This window comes from Nicotiana tomentosiformis, chromosome 1 (assembly GCF_000390325.3).
Source record: "Nicotiana tomentosiformis chromosome 1, ASM39032v3, whole genome shotgun sequence".
NCBI lineage: Eukaryota > Viridiplantae > Streptophyta > Magnoliopsida > Solanales > Solanaceae > Nicotiana > Nicotiana tomentosiformis.
This window is the reverse complement of record NC_090812.1, coordinates 119,527,361-119,550,849: the sequence shown is the minus strand read 5'-3', so window position 1 is coordinate 119,550,849 and position 23,489 is coordinate 119,527,361. Positions and strand designations below refer to the sequence as shown.

General features: G+C 36.4%; 1 protein-coding gene and 1 non-coding gene across 2 annotated transcripts; both read left to right on the top strand.

The window, feature by feature from the left end:
* Positions 1–8,327: 8,327 nt before the first annotated feature.
* LOC117278179 (small nucleolar RNA R71) lies at positions 8,328–8,434 on the top strand. Its single transcript, XR_004508496.1, has one exon. It is a non-coding gene; the product is annotated as a small nucleolar RNA R71 (small nucleolar RNA).
* Positions 8,435–15,496: 7,062 nt separating this feature from the next.
* On the top strand, positions 15,497–23,410 carry LOC104102026 (probable xyloglucan glycosyltransferase 6). Its single transcript, XM_009609618.4, has 5 exons — positions 15,497–16,450; positions 17,377–17,685; positions 18,533–18,823; positions 18,910–19,023; positions 22,364–23,410. The coding sequence occupies exons 1-5, from the start codon at positions 15,752–15,754 to the stop codon at positions 23,000–23,002; spliced, it is 2,052 nt and encodes a 683-aa protein (XP_009607913.1). The 5' UTR covers positions 15,497–15,751; the 3' UTR covers positions 23,003–23,410.
* Positions 23,411–23,489: the final 79 nt, after the last annotated feature.

Below are 23,489 nucleotides of genomic sequence, written 5' to 3'. Positions count from 1 at the left end.
CAATAAAAGAAAGCACACTTCGACAGACATGTAAATAACCTCGTTGACCGTGAGCCAACTGAAAGTCCACTCAATTCGGTTTGCGGTCAAAAAACCCAAATACGCGAACCAAGCCTCAGTACCCTTTGGTAACTCATGACCGTTTACCCAGTTTCCATATTCTTCAATGCAATTGAGTCCGGTCAGACTGTAGTTCATGTACTTCGGGCGATGACAAAGATGTTCCACCAGCCACATTTGCAAAAGCAAGTTGCAACCCTCAAAGAACTTTGTCCCAGCTCGAGAGGCGGTTAGAGCTCAATAGATTTCTGCAAGAATCATCGGTATAAGAGTGTCGTTGGCCTTTTTGACCATAAAGTCGGCCATTCCTGCAAGTCCCAGCTCTATATGTCTGTCACTCCTTGGGCATATCAGAGTGCCTAAAAATGCAACTACGAAAGCTAAACCTATGCGTGCTTCCCATTTGTTTTTATTTCCCTAATGACTCAAACCAGTGTCCGGAGCCTCAAATCCTCGGGGATCCCCATACCGGCTATATAAGAAGTAGAATGTGCAAAATCCTTTGGCCAAATTTCAATCTTTAACCTGCCGGCTAATGCTCAGAAAGTCCAAAAACTTATGAGGGGTTACAGGTCTTGGTGCTACTGGATATCGGTACCTGAGATTCCTGTCAAGACCAACATAACCTGCCATCTCCTCTAGCAAAGGGGTCAACTCAAAATCAGAGAAGTAGAAAACATTGTGCGTCGGGTCCCAAAACGGTATCAAAGCTTTAATTATATCAACCCTTGGTTTAATTTTCAGAAGCTCGGTGAGCCCACCTAAAGTCTTTGTCACATAACGCTTGCTGACCTCCCCCAGGTCATTCCACCACATGTGGAGTCCCAGTGGAATCTCATCTACGACCCGAAAAGGTACATTCTCAACAATGCTCATTCTGCACACAAATTGAGGACAAAGATCAAAACCGACACATTTTCCAAAAACACAAAGTGGTTAATTTTAAAAATCCAAATTAGTAAATTTCGTAACAAAAAGGTTTTTTTTTTTTTTTTTTAGCAAATACGGCCCTTCAGCACTTGAGGAAAGTTTTTAGGGTTGTTTCTGCGAACTGAGGTTGGCTGTAGGAGAAAAGACTGACTTGGGTTTACATTATGGCTATTCTTGTGAAAACAGCCTTCCGGCGCTCCAGGAGAATGTTTTAAGGCTATTTTGACAAGAACGGCCCTGGGTGATGATCATGTTTCAAAAGATTCTTATTTTGGTTAGTTTTGAAAAAATGTGGTCGGACCTGATAGGGGTTGCCTACGTATCTCACATCCGGTGAGAATCAGACCCGCGTAGTTCGGTAGGTTTTGGCGCAATAGGAAAACACGACTTATTTTGAAAATGACTTTCTTTTTTTTTTTTTTTTCAAAATTTCGGCAGAGTTTCAGTACTTTTCAAATACCTGAATTTTCAAAACCGGGTAAATTTGTTTTTTCTCCTACCTCACTCTTTGTTTTTTCTTGGTTCCCTTTTTCTATTCTAGAAGCCGGTCAACATGCAAGCCGAAACAAACATATGCACAAGTAGCACGTAAAATGCATCAGGATGGTCCTTTATATTAGGTACACCTGCCTAGACGGACCCAACCCCTGTGTTGAGTCCCCAAAGTCAAATTCACGTGATGCAAATAAACGTTCCTACTAGGGATCCGGCATGAGGTTATGTTATTCTAGATTTAGATCCTGGGTGTATTGTTCTAGACCTGGCTTACCCGAGCAGACAACTCGAGCCGGCAGTGGGGAGGGCAGTGTACCGGGAATATAGAAGCTTCACCGGCTTTGCAACTTGTCCAATCCTCGCTCTAAAATTAGGGGTATGACTCTAATAGAAAATAAGTCATGCGAAGCGCACGCTTCCCAGAAGATTTAGAAGACTCAAAGAGAAGAGGGTTTCGTAACAGTTTATATGCAGTTCAAGCAATATCAAAGCGGTAAAAAGCGGCATTCAGCACATTAGGCTCAAACACGTAAAAATCAAATAATAAATAAAAGCCAAGTATAACAGCTATTCTAAGCTCAAATTCTGAACTCTGAACCAGAGATTCTGGGTTCTTATCCCCAGCAGAGTCACCAGAGCTGTCACACCTTTTTTTTCCCGGGGGGATAGTGCATAGGGAGTTTTTCCAATTTAAGTGTCATTATTTGAAATGGGATTTTTTATTTATTCAGAGTCGCCACTTAGAATAATTTATGGTGTCCCAAGTCACCGATTTATTTTAGAATCCCAAATCGAGGAAAATTAACTCTTATTTATGGTCTGCGAACACATAAGATCGGGTAAGGAATTTTGTTAACCCGAGAGAAGATGTGAGGCACTTCCGAGTTCCATGGTTTTAGCACGGTCGCTCAACTAGTAATAATTGGCCTAGTTATTTGATTTAATACATGTTTTAAACCTATATGTGCATTTTTATTCCTTTTACCGCTTTTATTACATTACTGTATTCTAAACTTTTATGAAATTAATATTAGACGAATTACGTTGTCGTACTTTATACACATCGCAAATCGCGTCACGTGAAACGCACCTGCAATCTACAACGCGTTTAATTTTATTTATTATTATTTGAAGTTGTGGTCGAGTCACGTGAAATGTACACTCGAATTAGGGATTACGTATCGTGACCATGCCACGAGAACCGTACCCACAGTCACGATGATTTGTTATTAATCGCGCCTAAAGCAAGCTGCGATGTTCGAATATTATTCAATCACTAATTTTGATATTATTGTAAGGTCATGAGGTATGTAATTATTTGTGAAAGAATTGGATTTATTATTTATAGAAAAGTGGGCTAGTTTAGAGAAAGATGGACAGCTATGTTATTTATTACTTTGGGCCTGATGAGACTAAATCTTTTGGCCCAAAATCTTTTCTTCTCTAACAACCCAAAAACTAATTTTCTTAGAAACAAATCGCGGCCCAAGCAAATTATCCAACCCATTATCCCATATTCTGTACATTTCTTAAACAAAACTAATGATACCACAATCTCATGAACAAAATTAGTAAACAAGCCAAATTACAGTGATTCAATAGACCCTTTATCCGGTTAAATCAACTCAAAACAAAACTTTGCAACTCTAAAATTAACATCATGGTCCAATAAACATATGAACAAGGAAACAATCAGATTCAAATGATCCAAATATCAATAGAGTGAACTACTACTTCATGCTATCCAATAATCACACCAATAGACAAGAAGGTAAATGGACAATTATAATCAGTGAAGAAAGGCAAATAATGGGCCTTTGATATAAATTAACAGAGTTGAAATTACAAGAGCGCTGAACAATTCGACGAGTCTTGACTGGAGCTTTCACCGGCCACGAAACCTCGAACAAAAAATCGCGACTTGCAACCCCGATCGACCTTGCAAGACCGATGATTTAGTGGCTTGTTTTTGCTGGGTTTAAAGCTATTTTTTTGGGGGGAGGGGAGGAGAGGAAGATGAAGCTGCTGATTTTTTCGAAAGAAAGACGAAGAAAGAATGACACGCGTAGAAATTTCTATATCCTAAAAGAAGAAAATAAATTTCTCTCAATTCCTTCCGCCCCATTTTTTTTCTCTCTCTCTTTCCCTCTTTTTTTCCCCTCACATTTCTCTTCTATTTATAGAAAAATAAAATTCGGAATTTTCAGATTTTTTTTATTTTTTTTATTTTTAATTAAAAAGAATTTCCACTTCCCATTTTTTATTTTTTTAAAAACAAATAATTCCCCACTTTACTTTACTTTTATTTTTTAATTTCTTACTTTTTTTACTTTTATTATATTTAAATTCCCACTTTTATACTTTTTTTTTTATTTTCCACTTATTTTACTTTTCTTTTTTTTAATTTTCACTTAATTTTACTTCTTTTTTTTTAAATTTTCAGATACCCTTACTTTTATTTTTAAATTCTAACTTTCTTTTACTTTTCATTTTTTAAATTTTCACAATCTTTTACTTTTATTTTTTTAATTTTCCACTTTTTTTTTATTAAACAATTTCTACCTACTTTTACTTTTACTTTTTAATTTTATATTTTTACTTTTCCTATTTTTTAATTCCCATCCAAAATTTGTTTTAAAAAAATTAATTGATTAATTTTTATTTATTTTTGGTTTTTAATTCATTTTATTTAAAAATAATATATATATATATATATATATATATATATATATATATATATATATATATATATATATATATATACACACACACACATGTAACAAAGCTAAAAAATATATATTAAATTTTTGAAAATATTTACATAGTAGAAGGTAATAAAAATTCAAATATAGTCAAAAATTAGGTGCTCACAATAATGATTTATCAAAATGAATAGTTCCTACAGAGCAAGGTATAGTAAAACTCCCTGGATCTCCACACTTTTATGGGAGTTTGTTTTGTAATATCGCACTGCAATACTCTGTGAGCTTGACCACTGAGGTCTCTTCTATCTTCCTCTTCTTTGTCAGGATTTCCTTCAAGAATTTGGCATAAGCAGGCATTTGTGAGAGCACTTTTGTGAATGGAAAATTTACATGAACCTGTCTTAGCATATCCATAAATCTCTCAAACTGTCTTCTTCTTCTTCTTCTTCTTCTTCTTCTTCTTCTTCATCTTCTTCTTAGTTTTCATCAGGCATTTCTTCTTTTTATCAACTACATTCTTCAGTTTCTCCCCACTTTATTTTCCAAGTATCACATCTTTTTGGATCGGGGTGGGATCTTTCAACACTTGCCCATTTCTCAATGTTACAACATTCATTGTTTCTTTGGGATTCTTTTCAGTGTCAGTGGGGAGAGTTCCTGGAACCCTCTCAGATAATATTGTTGCAATCTGTTCCACTTATCTCTCTAAGTTTCAAAAAGATGCGCCCAACTCTTTGATAGCTGCTCCATGGGCGTCCAACCTCTCATATGTCTTGATAATAAAGGCCTTTATTAGATCCTCTAGACCAGGCTGAACGAGCTATTGAGGCTGAAATTGCTGCCTCTGCTGATTTTGGTATGTTGGAGCTCCTTGTCCCTGGGGTCTAGAGTTATTTTGTTGCCAAGCATTCGCAGTACCTCCAGTGAACTCCATGAAAAATCGCGGTGCCTCTGACCTATTGCATTGAAATTGTAGTTTCCCACATTATTTACTTCCTCAATTGAGGTTTGACACTCATGAGTAGGGTGTCCTCATCCACATATATCACAAGCTGTCACGACCCAAAATTTCCCACCGACGGGACCGTGATGGCGCCTAACATTTCACTTGCTAGGCAAGCCAACGTTAGAGAATCATTAAACCAATTCCTTATTCCCATTCAGTAATTAACAATAATTAACTAAGATGAAATATAATAAGTACAGAATATCATAAAACTGTATTAATTACTGCCACCCGAATCTGGAGTCACAATTCACAAGCATTCTAGAATTTACTACAAGTAATAGTCTAAAAGAAATATAACTTTCTGAATGAAAGAAAACAGTAGGGCATAAAAGATAGACGGGGACTTCAAGGTCTGTGAACGCCGACAGATCTACCTTGAGTCTCCGGACAGCGGACCAATAACAAAATCTCGATCAACTTGAGCCGGTATCAAAATCTGCACAGAAAGTGCAGAGTGCAGCATGAGTACAACCGACCCCATGTACTAGTAAGTGTCGAGCTTAACCTCGACGAAGTAGTAACGAGGCTAAGGCAAGGCACCTACAAATCAACCTGTACAATTTAACAGTGTATATACAGATAACAGAAATGAAGAACTAAACAGGAATTTTCGGGAGGGAAATATACTGAGGGGAATACAAGATAAAGAACCACAACAGAATGATCACCGGAGCTGTCAATATACCATGAATCAACAGGAATAATGAATATAATAAGGAAAAATGCACGACATCACCCTTCGTGCTTTTACTCTCAATCTCACCATAAAATTAATAGAAACGGCACGACATCACCCTTCGTGCATTAACTCTCATATCATGGCACGACATCACCCTTCGTGCATTAACTCTCATATCATGGCACGGCATCACCCTTTGTGCATTAACACTCACAATATGGCACGACATCACCCTTCGTGTATTAACACTCACAATATAGCACGGCATCACCCTTGGTGCATTAACACTCTCCCTTACCATAATGCAATGCATAAATAACAACAGGGAGATAGAATAACAAGTACAAACCTTACTTCAACATTTGGTTCAATAATATCAATCTCAACTTGAAATAAAAACTCAATTATCACCAGAAAGTCCGTAAACATAATAAGAATGATAAATTGAACAACACTAGTATAACACGTAGCAATTAGGCATATGAATGAGACAATACAAGAAAAACAGAGAAACATGGAAAACAGGTAAATTGGCGGCGCATAAGTACTCGTCACCTCACATATACACCGCTCACATGAATTTCACTTAGCAAGTAATCTAAGGTTCCTAATTCTCTCAAGTCAGGGTTAGACACAACACTTACCTCGCTCCGAAGGCCACTTAATTCTCAATCACAGCTTTTCCTTTGGGATTCACCTCCAAACCACTCGTATCTATTCAAAAATGACTCAATAATATCAAATACTGCTAAAGGAATCAATTATATTGCATAAATTAAATTTTCCAAATTTTTCTCCAAAAAGTCAAAAAATCGACCCCAAGCCCGCTTGGTCAAAACCGAGGTTCGGACCAAAATCAATTTACCCATTCACCCCCGAGCCCGAATATATAATTGGTTTTGGAGTCCGACCTTAAATTAAGGTCTAAATTCCCAAATTTTCGAAATTTCTAGTTTCTACCCTAACCCCTAATTCTACCATGAAAACTCTAGATTTTAGGTTGATAATTCAAGAAATGTAATGGGTAATTGAAAGAAAATGATTTAAAATCACTTACCAACACTTTGGGGAAGAAAATGACTCTTGAAAATCGTCTCTACCTGTTTGGTTCTTGAAAAATATTGAAGAAATGGCTTAAACCCGTGTTTGATTCTGTTTTATGCACTGGGCGACAGTGTTTATCGCGTTCGTGAGGCCACTGTCACGTTCGCGAAGGGTACTGGCTGCCAAGCCTTCACGTTCGCGATGAAGGAACAACTGACTCCCCCTCCCCAATGCCTAACACTACGCGTTCGTGATGGGCTTGTCGCGTTTGCGAAGGGTAACGCCCCCATCGCTTCGCGTTCGCGAAGAAGAAATCCATGTCTCATCAGTTTACTCTTTGTGTTCACGAGAGGACCTTCGCGAACGCGAAGAAGGATACGCCAGACACCAGAATCTACAGAAAACCAGATTTTTCCCAAGTTCAAAACATCCCGTGGCCTATCCAAAACTCACCTGAGCCCTCGGGGCTCCAAACCAAACATGCACACAAGTCTAAAATTATCGTACGAACTTGCTCACATGACCAAATTGCCAAAATAACACCTAGAACTACGAATTTAGCACCAAATCAAATGAAATTCTCGAGAACACTTTAAATTTTCTATTTTCTCAACTGGACGTCCGAATTATGTCAAATCAACTCTGTTTCTCACCAAATTTCACAAACAGGTCTTAAATATCATAATGAACCTGTACCGGGCTCTAGAACCAAAATACGGACCCCATACTAACAATGCTAAATATCAATCAATTCTTAAAAATAAATAATTTCCAAACTTTTAATTTGCATAAAAAATTCATAACTCAAGCTAGGGACCTTCGAATTTGATTCCGGGCATACGCCCAGGTCCCATAATTCGATACGGACCTACCGAGACCGTCAAAGCATGGATCCGAGCACGTTTACCAAAAATGTTGACCGAAGTCAACTAAAATCAACTTTTAAGGCATAAATTCTTATTTTCATCAATTTTCAACATAAAAAATTTCCGAAAACATGCCCGGACTGCGCACGCAAATTGAGGAGGGTAAAAATGAGATTTTTTAAGTCTTAAGAGCGCAGATTTGAGTTTTAAAACATAAGATGACCTTTTGGGTCATCACACAAGCTGTGTGAGGCTCATTTTGTATCGAGGCTAATGTCAGCTTCCGTATTTCTTTGGCCATAACATTAAGTTGTACCTGCACAGATATATTAGCATAAACTTAGTGAACATCAGTTGATCTTCTTCTTTCAGCACTCTCAGAGGGCCACTGATTTGCATCTTTAGATAACTCATCAAGAATTATAACTATCTCCTCTGGAGTCTTCTTCATCAACGAGCCTCCAGCTTCATTGCTCAATGTTCTGCGTGAGGCCGGTGTCAATCCATCCCAAAAGTCCTGGAGTTGCATCCAGAGTTCAATTCCGCTATGTTGACACTTTCGAACAATCTCCTTAAACCTCTCTCATGCTTCATAAACAGTTTCATTCTCTTTCTGGCAGAAGTTATGGATTTCTCTTCTAAACCTGCCCGTCTTAGGTGAGGAGAAGTATTTATCAAGAAAAATTATGGTCATCTCCTCCCAAGTTCTAATTGATCTCTGGGCAAGCTCCGAAGCCACTGCTTTGCATCATCTTTAAGAGAAAAGGGGAATGCCCTTAAGTACATTGCATCATGTGACACACCATTGTATTGAAATATGTTCATAATCTCCTCGAAGTGCATTAGATGTGTATTTGGATCTTCGTTTGTGTTCCCTCTGAAGACACAACAATTCTGAAGGGTTTAAAGCAACCTTTGCGTCAACTCGAAATTGTTTGCTGTAATTGGATGTGGTCGAACACTTGATAATCCTTGGTTGTAGACCGGGCTAGCATAATCTCCAAGTGGTTTCCCAGGACTGGGAGCTATATTTTTGAACTGATCTACAGCCAGGGGTTGATTTCGAGCAATTCTATGACCCCTCTCTTCTTCATAAATAATTTGCGCATCTCTAATAACTACTTCCTCAGCATCCCGTGCAGCTTGTTCTCTTCATTGGGCTGCATCTCTTGCAGCCAAATCTACATTATCCTCATCGTTTCTAATAAGTTTTTTGGTTGAGGATTGCCCAAACTTTTCTGATGTCTCGGTTTGATTTCTTTCCTTCCTCAGTTGTCGCAGTTGTTTTCCTATCTCTGGATCGTATGGTAGCACTCCTTTCGCAGAAGCTCGAGTCATGCACTAACCTCAACCTATAACATGCGCATAGTCAAAGAACACCAACTGTAAAAAGAGAAAAATTAAATTAAACATAAAGAAAAAAAATTCTTGAATTAGCACTACAAACTATTTCAAACACTATTGATTACCAATCCCTGGCAATAGCGCCAAAATTTGACGAGCTTGAAACACACACTTAAATTATGTTCATTAATCAAATATAGTATAGTATAATATTATATCCACATGGATTTGATTTAAATAGTATTCTCATAGTTTCTAGCTTGATCGCTATTCAAGAGAATCAACAATTGAAGTTTATATGATTTCTAACTAAAATTAACTAAGAATCTAAAGCTATTGACTAATGACAATCGCAACAAAGGTAAGCAAGGAAGTTATCAGTGGGAGAACATAGGGATTAATAGGATAGGTGCAAGATAATTGTTTGGGATCTAACTCTAGATAATTCACTTCTACTGTTGAAGTGAGTCTCTCGAATTCACTCAATTCTTAGTTTAAACGTTCAGCAAAACTCCTTTTTCGATTAAGTCTTAACCTCACAAGATGAACCAATTTAAGTACATGAAGATATGCAAGAATGCGTAATGGATTGGTCTTCTTTCGATTTTTCTCCTAACTAGGTTTAATCAATAATTCAACTAGCCTCTTTCGATTATTACGAAGAATTAATGAACTCAACCAACAAGATAATGCAAAGATATCACAAGTTATGCCTCTCTCGATTACATGAACAAGTGAATATAGATGCAACAGTTAAATCATTCAAAGAACGCTTTAATACATAAAACTAGAGTTATAATCCACAAACAATCATCAATACACCAAATCCATCAAACCCTAAAGATAACTACTCCATAGATATGGAGAAATTCATCACAAATAAAGTTAGAGTATAGGAAAATATAAATTCAATCCAAACTCGTGTCTTGAGTGAGGAAGGAATGATGAAATCCTTGTGCTCGTGTTCTTCCAACTCCTCCTTAGCCTCCTTAGGTTGAATATGTGTCAAAAGTATAGAAAATAATATTTTCCCATGTATTTATACTAAATAGGGTCGGCCCCAAACGAAATCATATTTTCCTAGCCAAAATTAGATTTTCACTCTGTAAAAATTGCACATGCGCGCCGCATGGTGCGACGCACCATGCGGGGCGTTAGTGGGAAAATCCAGAGAGTTGGTTCTGACAGGCAGCAGAGAAATAGGCAGCCGCGGTGCGGCAGTGGACTTATCTCAGAGTACGGATTTTTCGTGCATTTTGACGTCCAGACTTGGTCCTCGACCCCCCGAACACGATCCCGGCTTAATCCCTTGGACTTTTACTCAGACTATAAAGCTCCAAATCACTCGAATTCATTCCATAATATCTACATAGCTCAGAATCACTCCTACAAGGCATAAAACACACAATAAGTGCAAAATACTATCAATTAAAGCTCAAACATGAATAAAGTGCAGTAAATTAGAGTGCAATAAGAGACTAAAATACGTAATTATAGCCTACCATCATGTGCTATTTCTGAAAAATAATTTTCAAAACTAAATGTAAAGCCCCCCGCAGTGATATAAGGAAAACTGTGAGTTACTTTTATGATTTGGGACTACGAGGGGTACCTAGGTAGTGGCCTTTGTTGATCTTTCTTTATTTGCTGTATTTGCCTTGGTTGTTTGTTTCCTTAACGTGTAAATCCTTGTTTCCTTCAATGTTGTATTAACTGTCTTGATTCTGTGTTGTTAACTTTCCGTAAATTCCTTATTTGTTTCATTTCCTTCGTCATTATCATTATATCGTTATACCTTTCGTCTTGTTTCTTATTATCTCCAGTAGGACCTTGACCTGACCTCGTCACTACTCTACCGAGGTTAGGCTTGGCACTTACTGGATACCATTATGGTGTACTCATACTACTCTTTTGTACATATTTTTGTGCAGATTCAGGTACATCTTATCAGTCCCGGCACTAGTGCACTGAGTTGCATTTAGTGACTTCAAAGTACACCTGCCCGTGTTCGCAGGCCTCGGAGTCCCCTTATATCCTAGTCTTCTTTTTTCATTTTACTTTTATAGACAGTGATGTATAGGATTGTTCAACACTGTACTTAGAGCTTGTGACTTATATCTCACCAGGTTTTGGGAGGTGTACGTGTTGAGTTTAAAGATTTTATTTATGAAATTGTTGGAGTTTTGAAATTCTAAGCTTTTATTTAATGTTTCCATATATTGTTAGGCTTACCTAGTCTTAGAGACTAGGTGCCGTCACGACATCCTTACGGAGGGAAATTGGGGTCGTGACAATGAGGTCGATTGTACTCATATTACACTTATGCACTTCTTGTGCAGATCTCGGTGTTGGTCCTAACAGCGTGGAGCAGTGATTGCTCGGACTCTTCCTCCCAGGAGACTTGAGGTAGTGTTGCACGGCGTTCGCAGACCCTAAAGTCCCCTTCCCATATTTATTGTTGTTTACTTTGTATCAAACATTTTGTATTTCATTTCAGACTTTGTTTGTAATATTCTAGCCGCTCGTGTACTTGTGACACTAATTTCTGGGATTAGTTTAGACAACGGTGGTTTCAAATTATTATACATTTCAGGATATTTCGGTCTTAATATATTATTATTGTATTTTTAAATTATTAAACTGCTTAATCGATTAGCTAATGTTGGCTTGCCAAGCATACGGATGTTAGGTACCATCACGCCCCGTAGTTGAGATTTTGGGTCGTGATATGTAAAAATATATGGCCGAAAAATAAATATTAGTAATTATCTGCACAATTTTATTTTAATCGAATGTGGCATGTTTTATGTTTTTCTTAAAAGAAAAAAAGAGAGGGTTCATGGAGTAGGTCAGTAAATCATTTTAATGGGTACTTCTAATATTTTAAATGGTTGAGTTGAAAGGAAAAATGCCACTTCAGCAAAAAGCAATCGAAAATATCCCTTAAAAGCATAGAGTGATTTTTCAATTACAATATGCAATATATAGTGACTTTTTAGTTACAAAATAAAGTAGAATAATTTTTTAGTTATGGTGGGTAAAATAGAATGACTTTTCAGTAAAGTAATTTTCGTAAATAATTTCTATTAGTTCAATGACCTTTTGAGAAATCAACATAACTTAGAATACAATCAAGTTAATACTCAACAAGAAATAATCTCCGCATTATAATTCATATATTATAATCCTGCATTACAATTCTTGCACAATTTGTCTTCAAACCAAACAGACCTTAAAAGTTTCTTGCTCCTCAGAGATATGTCCATCCTAAACATGAAGAGATGTATTTTAACGGGTTATGAGAAAAGTGTGCTTCGTAGAGTTGAGGTCGGCTGAGTTTAAAGTTACTGAATTAACAATAATGGACAGTCGCAAAATTGTGTGGTGTATATATGGCTTTAATCTTGGTACCTATTGAATATTACTGGTTGGTAAGGTACTGGAGGGGATACATACCATTTTTAAATTAGTGACACATTGAATTTAAAAAAAAATAGCGATACATTTGGAAATGGATCAACTTCAGTACCCACACGTTTCAAATATCAAATTTCTATTTGCTTCAAAATTTTGATATCTAACAGTATAACAAGGTTACTTTTTTGTTAAATAAATATTTGATCAATGCCTGTAGAGAGAAAAAATATTCATATACAGAACAGAATTTTGAATTGGTGTCTTTTTCTTTTTTTTGGTATATAAGATTAAGTACTTTCATTACTTCAAAACACAAGCAGCATACAAGGAGGAAGGTGCATGTGCACCACTTGTAATAGGGGTGTCAATGGATATTTAAAAATCGACTAAACCGACCGAACAATATCGTAAAGAACCGATTTTTAGATTTTTTTAATAAAATCATAGGTTTTTTTTATATATTTCTATAACCGTACCGATAATTAGGATATGCTTTCTAATTTATGAAAATAAACCGAAAAAATATCGAAACGTAACGAATAAATTTACATGTAAAAAATATATTTATATATTAAGTTTAAAAATAATAAAGTATTAAATTTTTACGTGGGACTTGGAATTATGAACACAGTTACAAGTCAAGAAGTAATTAAACTCAAAATCCTAATTCTCAACCTATTATGCTACTCATGTTAAAACTAAACTATTTCCAGCATATTCACTAGCAAGACACAAGGTATTCTAGCGATTATGAGTAATAAAGTACAATGTATTGAATATGTTTCATTTCGTATGGTTTAGATTTATCTTTTTGAATATTTAATCTTCTCTGGACTTTATTCTTGAGTCCCAACTTGGTTAATATCTTTCAACTCGTGTGATTTATATTTTCTTTGTCTTTGCTTAATGTCTTTTATGCTATTGTAGAATAATTAATGGATCTATACTCTCACCATCTTTTTATCACCCTTTAAATAGTAAAAATACATAGAGAGTTTTGCTAAGTTCTATAAAAGTACGTATGTTATTGCATTCTACTTTTACTACTTTTACATGACATTTAGAAAAATATCGAAAATTAACTGAACCGTACCGATACCGAAAAGAAACCGACATGATTGAGACGATTTTGAAAAGTCTAATTTTGGTTATATATAATAGAATAACCGAAAAATCGATATAGTACTAATTTTATAAAATAACCGGCCGAACCGAATTATTGATACCACTAACTGGTAGCATAAGGAAAAAGACATTCTACATCTATAGTTCCATCCGTAAATGGTGTTATTCCCGCCAATATTGCTGTATTTGTAAATAATAATTCTGCAAAATATAAGTTAACGTAATGAAACAATAATTAATTCGAGCCCACTGAATTCACAGTGTTTCCTTAAGGAATTTAATCCCCTCCTAGTACCCAAGGTAATGGATTATTTCCTCCCAGGATAGAACGAATCACACACTGGTGTAGCGGTACTTCAAACCCCAGTGTTTAAGCGAACACAAAGTTCGGTAGCAAATCACACTTACAGTTACTTTGTTTGAAGTTAAAAAATAATGCAGAACGAAGGAGTACAAACTCAGAAAATCGTATGGAAATGCTAAGAGGAAGGAGTGCAATGTATAGCCAAAGTTGAGCGTTTTCAGGATTTCAGCCAGTGTTGAAGAAGACCAAACATCCACCCTCCATGGTGGAGCAAGCATTAGCTTATTTGTGGAGCAAGCACATTCATGGTGGGAAGAGCATTAGGCGGCTGCCAAATGGCCAATACACGGATTGGGAAATATCCGTTACAAATGCGGATAATCTTACGTTAATATTTACTATTAATAAATAAATTTGGTCCAAAAGTCGAAGCCGAGCGATGATGACGACGGCGCGAGGCTTGCTTTCTTCTTAACTCTTTAAGAGCTACAAGAAGAGCAATTATATATATACCCACCAAAAATCTCTTCCTCTTCCAATATGGGACAATGTCTCATTGTCAAGAGAGAGAAACTTAAAAATTTACTCAAAATTTTTATTTTCCCTCCATTTCCCATTCACCCTCATTTTAAGACTATTTCATCTTAAAAACAAAAAAAACTCAACAAATGGATCATTACAAAAACAGTGGTTTCAGTATCTATATAGCTACATTCTTGATTGTTGTGGCTGTCTTGTGCTCGCACTTGCAGTGGATTTACAGCAGTGGTGTCGTTTGAATTGGTGTCATTCGCAATCATACCATACTCTCCCCTATTTTTTTCGAACTATTGAAACCAAAAGAAAAAAGAGAAAAAAAATAAATTAAAAGTATGTATTATAGATGAAGAATTATTTTTGTCACATGAGAGGCGAGGATGTTTCCTCCATATTCTTTTTAGATATACATTTTTAGGTAAAAAGTCAAAATGCGAAAAATTTCCGACTAATAACATTTCATATTTACCCAAAAACAAATAGCTACTCACATTTGAAACAGTCAAAAGTCTCTCAAATTACAAGTTACTTTTCAAATAAGTTTTATGAAATCTCACTTTTATAGAAATTTTGTCAAATAGCAAAAAATTTAATATTCTTTCATGTTTAACTTTTTACTTCACTTATCAGGTAAATTTCATCAATGAACTTAGAATTTATGCGCTATCGCACCTCTATAATTTTTGGCGTAATGAAATTTTAGTTTTTACGATAGCATTTCCCTAACCCGTTTCAATTTCAAGGGTCAATTAACCTTTTGAAACTAGGTTTATAAGGAAACAAGTTCCTCCTTAATGATGAAAAAAAATCAGTCATAATAAAGATCCTTCTATTTCTATCTCATCATCATCTAGTAATCACAAATCCACTATACTACAATTCTACAAAAACAATAGGAAATATTAGACAAGGAAAAGAAAAAAAGAGAGAATAAAGCCATAGCGCACGTGAGAATAGGATGTTATGCGCGCGTGGGATCCTCGAATATTGTCGCACATGGTGTGCTTCAAAATTTGCCCAAGCACACATCGAACTCAACCATTAGAGAGTCTGAGCTTCTGGACTTAACTAAATTTAGCTTCATTGCCTTCCCGGCATTTCTTCCCTATTCTCCGGATCACACCAGGCACTCTCACACACTACACACTATCTCCATGTTCCATAGCCGGCACAAAATCGAGATCTGAAAGTAGACAATATCAACGGCGACCATTGATTCACTCGCATTATCCATATATGTCTCGGCCGCCCAATCATGAGTTTCAGGAATGGTGGAACAAGCAAAGAGCCAGTGGCAATGAGGATCTCCTCTCTTCTTCCTCCGAAAACCCTAGCTTTTTGACAGTTGAGATCCGTAGCCCTACCGTTGATAAGAAGGAACGTACTCGCAGTGCTCGTCAACTTTCCTGGATTTACCTTCTCAAGTTTCAGCAAATTGCTAATTCAATCGCATTCCTCACGAACGGCTTCATTTCAATCGTTCGCACCGCCAATCGCCGAATCGTTACATCCAATTCGGCGCCTCATCGATCGGATTCTAAGCTCTATCGCGTAATTAAGGTGTTTTTAACAGTTTCAGTTATATTGTTAGTGTTTGAGCTGGTTGCTTACTTCAGAGGATGGCATTTCAGTCCTCCGACTGTGGAATCGGCGTCGGCGGAAGTGGTGGACTTAGTGGAGTACGTGTATGCCAATTGGTTAGACATTAGGGCTAACTATTTGGCGCCGCCATTACAGAGCTTGACCAATATGTGCATTGTTTTGTTCCTTATACAGTCGGTAGATCGAGTGGTTCTTGTACTTGGTTGTTTTTGGATCAAGTTCCGACGTTTGAAACCTTTGGCGGAGATTGAGTACTCTGCTGATGTGGACAATCTGAATGCAGAGGATTATCCCATGGTGTTGCTTCAGATACCAATGTGCAATGAGAGGGAGGTAAGACCATGTATGTTTTCAAGTTCTCACTGCTAAAGTCTATTGGCAATTACTCCCTTTATTTCAATTTAAATATGTTACTTTTCTTTTTAGTTAGTTTAAAAATGTATGCCTCTTTCTATATGTAGTTAGTATTTAATTCTAACATTCTCATTTTACCCTTAATGACACTGCATATAGAAATGACATGGCACATTTAAGACCACATCAAAGGATACTTTTGATACATTATACACACCTTTAGGTTAAGATCACAAGATTCAAAAGTTTTGTTTATATTCTTAATTTTATGCCTAGTCAAACTTAGGCAAATAAAATGAAACGGAGGGAGTACATGTTTAATGAATTTGCTTCCTTACTTTGTTTATTCATTTCTAGGCCAAGTGTCGAGCTAGTCTCGCCTGTAGAAGTAGGAATGATTATATGCAATCTTTATTAATTTTGCAGTTTCTAGTGATGTTTCGAATGTAAAACCTTTCATGGGTTTAATTTCCTATTTTTGTAGAATAGAGAACTTTTGACTATTAACAATCATGAAAATTTGGATACTTTTGAGATGATGACTTTACTAAGCCGGAGACTTTTTGACAACAGTACTTAGTTGGATTTAGATATAAGGTGAATAGCTGATTAAACCGAGTAGTCCTACCTGACCCTGAATGTAGATTTAAGAACGAGTCTGCACACGGGCAAACAATTTCTAAGAATAGTATCTTGGGTCAACCCCCACAATTGTCACCACGCTGTGCTCGTGACAGAAACTATACACTTATTATCTGCTGAGCTTTTAAAATGTTTTTATTCGTGATGTTAATTTAGGTATGTCCTCATGACAAGCCACTTTTATCCTAAATAGGTAAGTTGATTATTTTTGCTGAGTTACTGTTTGACTGAATTGTCAATTCCTTCACTGTGGTACTGTTCAGGTGTACCAACAATCGATTGCAGCAGTATGTGTCCAGGACTGGCCTAAGGAAAGAATGCTCGTACAAATTTTAGATGACTCGGATGACTTGGGTGTTCAGGGACTTATCAAGGCTGAAGTACAAAAGTGGCAACACAAGGGTGTGCACATTGTATATCGTCATCGTCTTATACGCACAGGCTATAAGGCAGGAAATCTCAAATCTGCGATGAGTTGTGACTACGTTAAAGATTATGAATTTGTAGCAATATTTGATGCAGATTTCCAGCCAGCACCAGATTTTCTTAAGAAAACTGTTCCCTACTTCAAGGTGATTGCTTTTCCAAGATCTATCTGGGTGGTTCATGCAGGCACCAAAGATTGTTATATGAAATGAAATCTTCTTACAATCGGCCTGTCTCTACTAGTTGGTGTTACCTTGGAGTTTACCATGCTATTTCTTAATGAAAAATGGGATCTGTCACTAACACGAGGAACTCAAGATTTTTCTATCTAAAAAAAACGAGGAACTCTAGATTCTTAGAGAAGATTTAGAAGGAATTGGAATTTCATAGAGAGAACTAAGTAAAAATTTCATAATACACAACAAGGAGTTTGCTAATCTTTATATGCAAAAATTACTAGTCCGTGTTTTTGTACAAATGTTCTCTTGAGCATTATCAAAATATCTCTTCTTAAGTTTCCTTCTAGAAACTACCGATTGTGGAGTTTTCTGATTCGTCTTTTTTCTTTTTTCTTTTTTTGGGCTATACTGAGAACAATTGGTGCTGAATTGTTATTTCCTTCATCTAATGTGCATGTGTTTTAATGCTGGCTGGAATACTTTATCTTAGTAGATAAAAAATTGGCACGATCTGAGCAAGCTTGATTGTTATCGTCAAATTATTTCTTTTTAGGATCTTGCTACGAGTAATTTGCTAAATGCTTATGCTTTATTAAGTGCATTCAAGATGTCAAGTTATCTTTATCCTGAGAGAAAAATCAGGCTTGTATAAAAATTGTTTTCTATCTCTTGGGTACTACCGTACTAGTGTTATATTGAGCTTCCCTCCTTTTAATTGCAGTATGCTGTATGCTTCATTAATTGGCTGCCATAGTCCACTTTGGGGCATTGTTCCAATTGTATCTATAACTTTTATCTGCTTGCATTCTTGAAGGGACATGATGACATCGCTCTTGTCCAAACAAGGTGGTCTTTTGTGAACAAGGACGGGAATTTACTTACAAGATTGCAGAACATAAATCTTGCATTTCATTTTGAGGTTGAGCAACAAGTCAATGGATGGTTCATCAACTTCTTTGGCTTCAATGGCACTGCTGGTGTATGGAGAATCAAGGCCCTTGAAGAATGCGGAGGCTGGTTAGAGAGAACAACAGTTGAAGATATGGATATTGCTGTCCGTGCTCACCTTTGTGGATGGAAGTTTATCTATTTGAACGACGTTAAGGTTTGCAATTTTCTAAATTGTGAATTAATGTCTTTGTCCGATAACGGTTAGACAGGTTTAGAAAATTTAGCTCTCTTTTTGTCTAGTGCCTGTGTGAACTGCCGGAGTCTTACGAGGCATATAAGAAGCAGCAACACCGGTGGCATTCTGGTCCAATGCAACTTTTTCGCCTGTGTTTTTCCGACATATTGCGTTCAAAGGTTCGTATGGTTTATTTATCACAAGCAAATATTCTTACAGATTTTGGTCACACAGTAGCAATCTTTTTTCTTTTTCTTTTTTTTGGTCACGTCTCACAGTATCTATGACTAACTTGAAGATTAGTCGGAAAGTTATTCAATATTTAATATGGCCAGTAAATTAAAAAGGGAAAACAAACTTGGTCATCGCAGGGGTCATAACTTGGTTCTTTTTCTAGAACATTAAACTCTGATCCATTGGGTCATAACTTGGTTCTTTTTCTAGAACTATAAATTCTGATCCATTATGAGTGAATCCTCTATTTCCATTTGCTCTATTAAGGTCCATTGCAGTCCATTAGTTAAATAGTTTGTCTTTTTAGTCAAATTAAAAGATTTCTAAATCTAGAGGTTATTTAAGTGTATTATTTATATCTACAATGACATTCTTAGTCTCTAACCAGATTACAAAAACTCTTGGCAAACATCGGATTATCAACAATTAAGCCGATGGTTGATATCTTTAAAATGGATCATTTGCTTCTGCTGTTTTCTGCTCATCTTATTGATTTCTTGAGGAACATTTAGTTATATCATCCGGAATTGCTATTGAGAGTGTAATTCTTTTGAGCAATGTTATCAAAAAATTTCACTTCACTTTCAAGAAATGTGTGCTTTGCATCTTTCTTTTTGCTAAAAACCTCATGTCCTTGCTGTTTTTTGTGATTTTCGCTTTTAAAAACATTTCTTTCGAGATGATTTTCCTCCAGCAGTCCCCTTTAGCATCGTCATCATAGTTTTGACGTAGGACATGATCAAACTATTTCAGACGACCTTATTTCATTTTATCCTTAATGTAATTATGTATGTTGCACCCTCTGTCAAATGTGCTGATTTCTAATTGAGAAAAGACATAAGTTGCCCATCAAACTTGTCTGAAAAAAATCATTTACACACCTTAACTTTACGGGCGACCTATGTCCCCCTTATTTTTGTTTTAGGTGAATTTAATACCCCCTTGATAACACATAATCAGTCTTGTGGTGGGCTGTGTATTACACACGCGCCACGTGTCAAAAGCTGCTTTATTTTATTTTATTTTCACTTATTTCGTTACTTTTTCAAATCTTTTTTCATATCATCTTCAACCACCTACACCACCATGGAAGATCCATCATTTTCAGCTTTAAAAAGTAGGGGAAAAACTCGTCGTCGGAAAATTGATGCCGGAAAACCCAACTTTTCAACCAATTAAAAACCCTCAAGCTTCGGCAAAATTTATGTTCAAACAGAAAAGCACTTTCAAATTTCAATAAACTGTAATTATCAATGGCTTCAAAGTGAGCTATTGATCCTTAGGCCATTCTATGCTCTTCCCTCTTTCAAAAGACCCTTTAGTTGGAAATATTTTACAAAAATCTCAAGCTCATAACTTGACGCCAAGTAAACTAATATGTATCATCTGGAATTCAACTCAAATAAAGTGAAATACAAGAATCATGGTACAAGCAAACATAAAGTTAGCTAATGATTTCAGCATCTGCACTATTACTCTTTTAAGAAAAAAAACACAACAATCTTTTCAAGAGGCCAGACTAAACCATTTATTTAATTTTGTTCAACGAAATATTACAATAAATAAATCATAAACAAAGGATTTTTGTAGCTAGGAGAAGTTGGTGAATGGAATCAATATGGCTATATATGGGTGTGGGAAGTACAGGTTGTACTGCTATTGCTGAAAGGTGGTGGAGAGTACTTCTACTCGGGTAAAGAAAAAGTAGAAGAGAAAAAGAAGAAAAAAGAAAAAGAGGAAGAGTGGATGGTGGCAGATACAATGGTGTATGGCGGAGATACGGTGGTGTCTTGGGTGGGAAAAGAGAAATGATGGTAAAGAGAAGAAGAAAAGGTAGAGAGAGAAAACAAAAAAGAGAATAAAATAAGAAAGAAGTAGTATAAAAGAAAAAGGGACGGACACAGTAAAAATATGTATCTAATTTTAATCTTTTCCCCTCTTACACGCGAGTTTGGGAGAGTGAAACTACTGCCTTTGCCACGTCACCATTTAGGGTGGTATTAAATTCACCTCAAACAAAAATAAGGGGGACATAGGTCGCCCGTAAAGTTAAGCCCTGTAAATGATTTTTTCGGACAAGTTTGATGGGCAACTTATGTCTTTTCTCTTTCTAATTCTGTTTAATCTTATAATTACACATCCATTTCAACATCCTTATTTATATGCCACTCATCTTGTGGTTATGTTAAGTCCGAAAGGCCCAAGTTCGCTCATTTAACATTAGTTTACATGAATTTGTTTTTCAACCACGAGCATAGTAAACCTAAATACTTGAGAAGAGAAAAGCAAATGAACTTATATCCACACTCTCTGTTAAATGCCAAATCCATCCTCATTTATTTTCCGAACCCACCGCTGGTCTAAAGAAAAAAGAAAACAGTGGAAAGGTTCTTACTATTTTCGCATGGGTAGTCCTTATGTCATTCATCTTATTATTGACCTGAAATTGCCCAAGTTTATTGTCGCTTCTTTGCTAAGCTTCATCTTATCACCATAAAAGTATATGCATGGATAATGGGCATGCTTTCTCTATGTCTGTCCTCCCTCCTTCCTTCTTTTTGGTAACCCCTCCTTCCTTCTTTTTGGTATCCCCTCCTTCCACATCAGACTTGATGAGCAAATATGATATTTTTTGGCTGAGTGTTGCAGAAAATTTTGGAATACCTGCAAATGGGTAGTTCCTGTCGTTTTTCAAGTGTTGGCTTCTTTTCTTTGTACTTTGGTAGGGCAAGCTCTTCAAAAATCCGGACATTTTATTTCCTCTATGTGCTTGCTTAAAGGCCAATAGAAAAGAACAGAGGAACTTTCCGGGTTGTATTCCCTCTGACATCTTCGCTTTGGGCATATCTACCACTTGAGCTGTAAGACCACATACTTTTCTTTTATTTCCTCAAATTCGTACTCTTCCAGCCACCCCCTTTCTTCCATATATTTCCGTACCCTAGGCTCCTGCTTCCGATTTTGAGGACTCTTACATCAGTTACTTTTGGGGAAAAATTGTGTGGTCATGGTTGTTAAAGTTACTCTGACCTGAAGAAAGGTTATCATAACGTTTTTATGCCGAAGGGAAAATATTCTAGTTACCCCCTTCTGATTATCTCGTAACAAGTAAATTATGTGGCCTTCCTTCTAATCAAGTTATCATTTCCTCACTGTATCATTTCAATTTGAATATTTAAATGAATCCTTAAATGCTTTATAGATACACAATTTATTTCTTTTACAAGTTTAAAGATCATTTATATCTTTTCAAGTGGTGATTATTGTATATGGCTGTCATTTCAGGTTAGTTGGTTCAAGAAAGCCAATCTAATATTCCTTTTTTTCCTCTTGCGGAAGCTCATCCTACCATTTTATTCATTTACTCTCTTTTGTATCATTCTCCCACTCACCATGTTCCTCCCAGAAGCTCAGTTACCAGCTTGGGTCGTCTGCTATGTGCCTGGACTTATGTCCATCCTCAATATTCTTCCAGCTCCACAGTCATTCCCTTTTATTGTACCCTACCTTTTATTTGAAAACACAATGTCTGTGACCAAATTCAATGCCATGATATCAGGGCTTTTCCAGTTAGGAAGTTCTTACGAGTGGATTGTTACGAAAAAGTTGGGAAGATCATCAGAAGCTGATTTAGTTTCAATGGTGGAAAATGAATCTGAACCTTTGGTGGAGAAGAGTACTGTCTCAAGGTCCTCGTCAGAATCAGGCCTTGCTGAGCTTACCAAATTAGAGATGACCAAGAAAAAGGGAAAGAGGAAGAGAAACCGTTTATATAGAAAGGAGCTTGCTCTTGCATTGATATTATTAACGGCCTCTGTCAGAAGCTTGTTATCTGCTCAAGGCATTCACTTCTATTTCCTATTGTTTCAAGGGTTTACTTTCCTTGTTGTCGGTCTTGATTTGATTGGCGAACAGGTGAGTTGATCATAAGAATATTTCAAGATATCCGGCCATGAATTCAATTGTGGAAAATCGTCTCAGAAGGGCAGACCGTACTGCTTGTACATGTGATTGTGGTACCTGGCTCCCTATTGCTACATTTATGCAGTCAACTTACACGAGTTAAAAGAAAGCTTCATAATACCACTATTTGGCGGCCATATTTATTCAATTGATGCCAAGTGGAGATTGAAATCAATACTGGTAGGAGTTGTCATCTGCCTACCTCTTAGTTTGATGTAATTTAATATAAGCTTGCCTGTAATAGTAGTGTAACCATCGCGTAGTCTATTTTTTGTTTGTTCATCTAGTTTAAGATTCTTTATTTTGCCATTGACAAGTTTTGTACAATTATATATAGTTAAATTTGGGAGAAAACACCAGTTACACCCACCATACACTCTTATTTACCAGCTTGGTTCATACTGATTCATTCACATGAAATTTGTTCAACAAAAGGCCTTTATTTGGT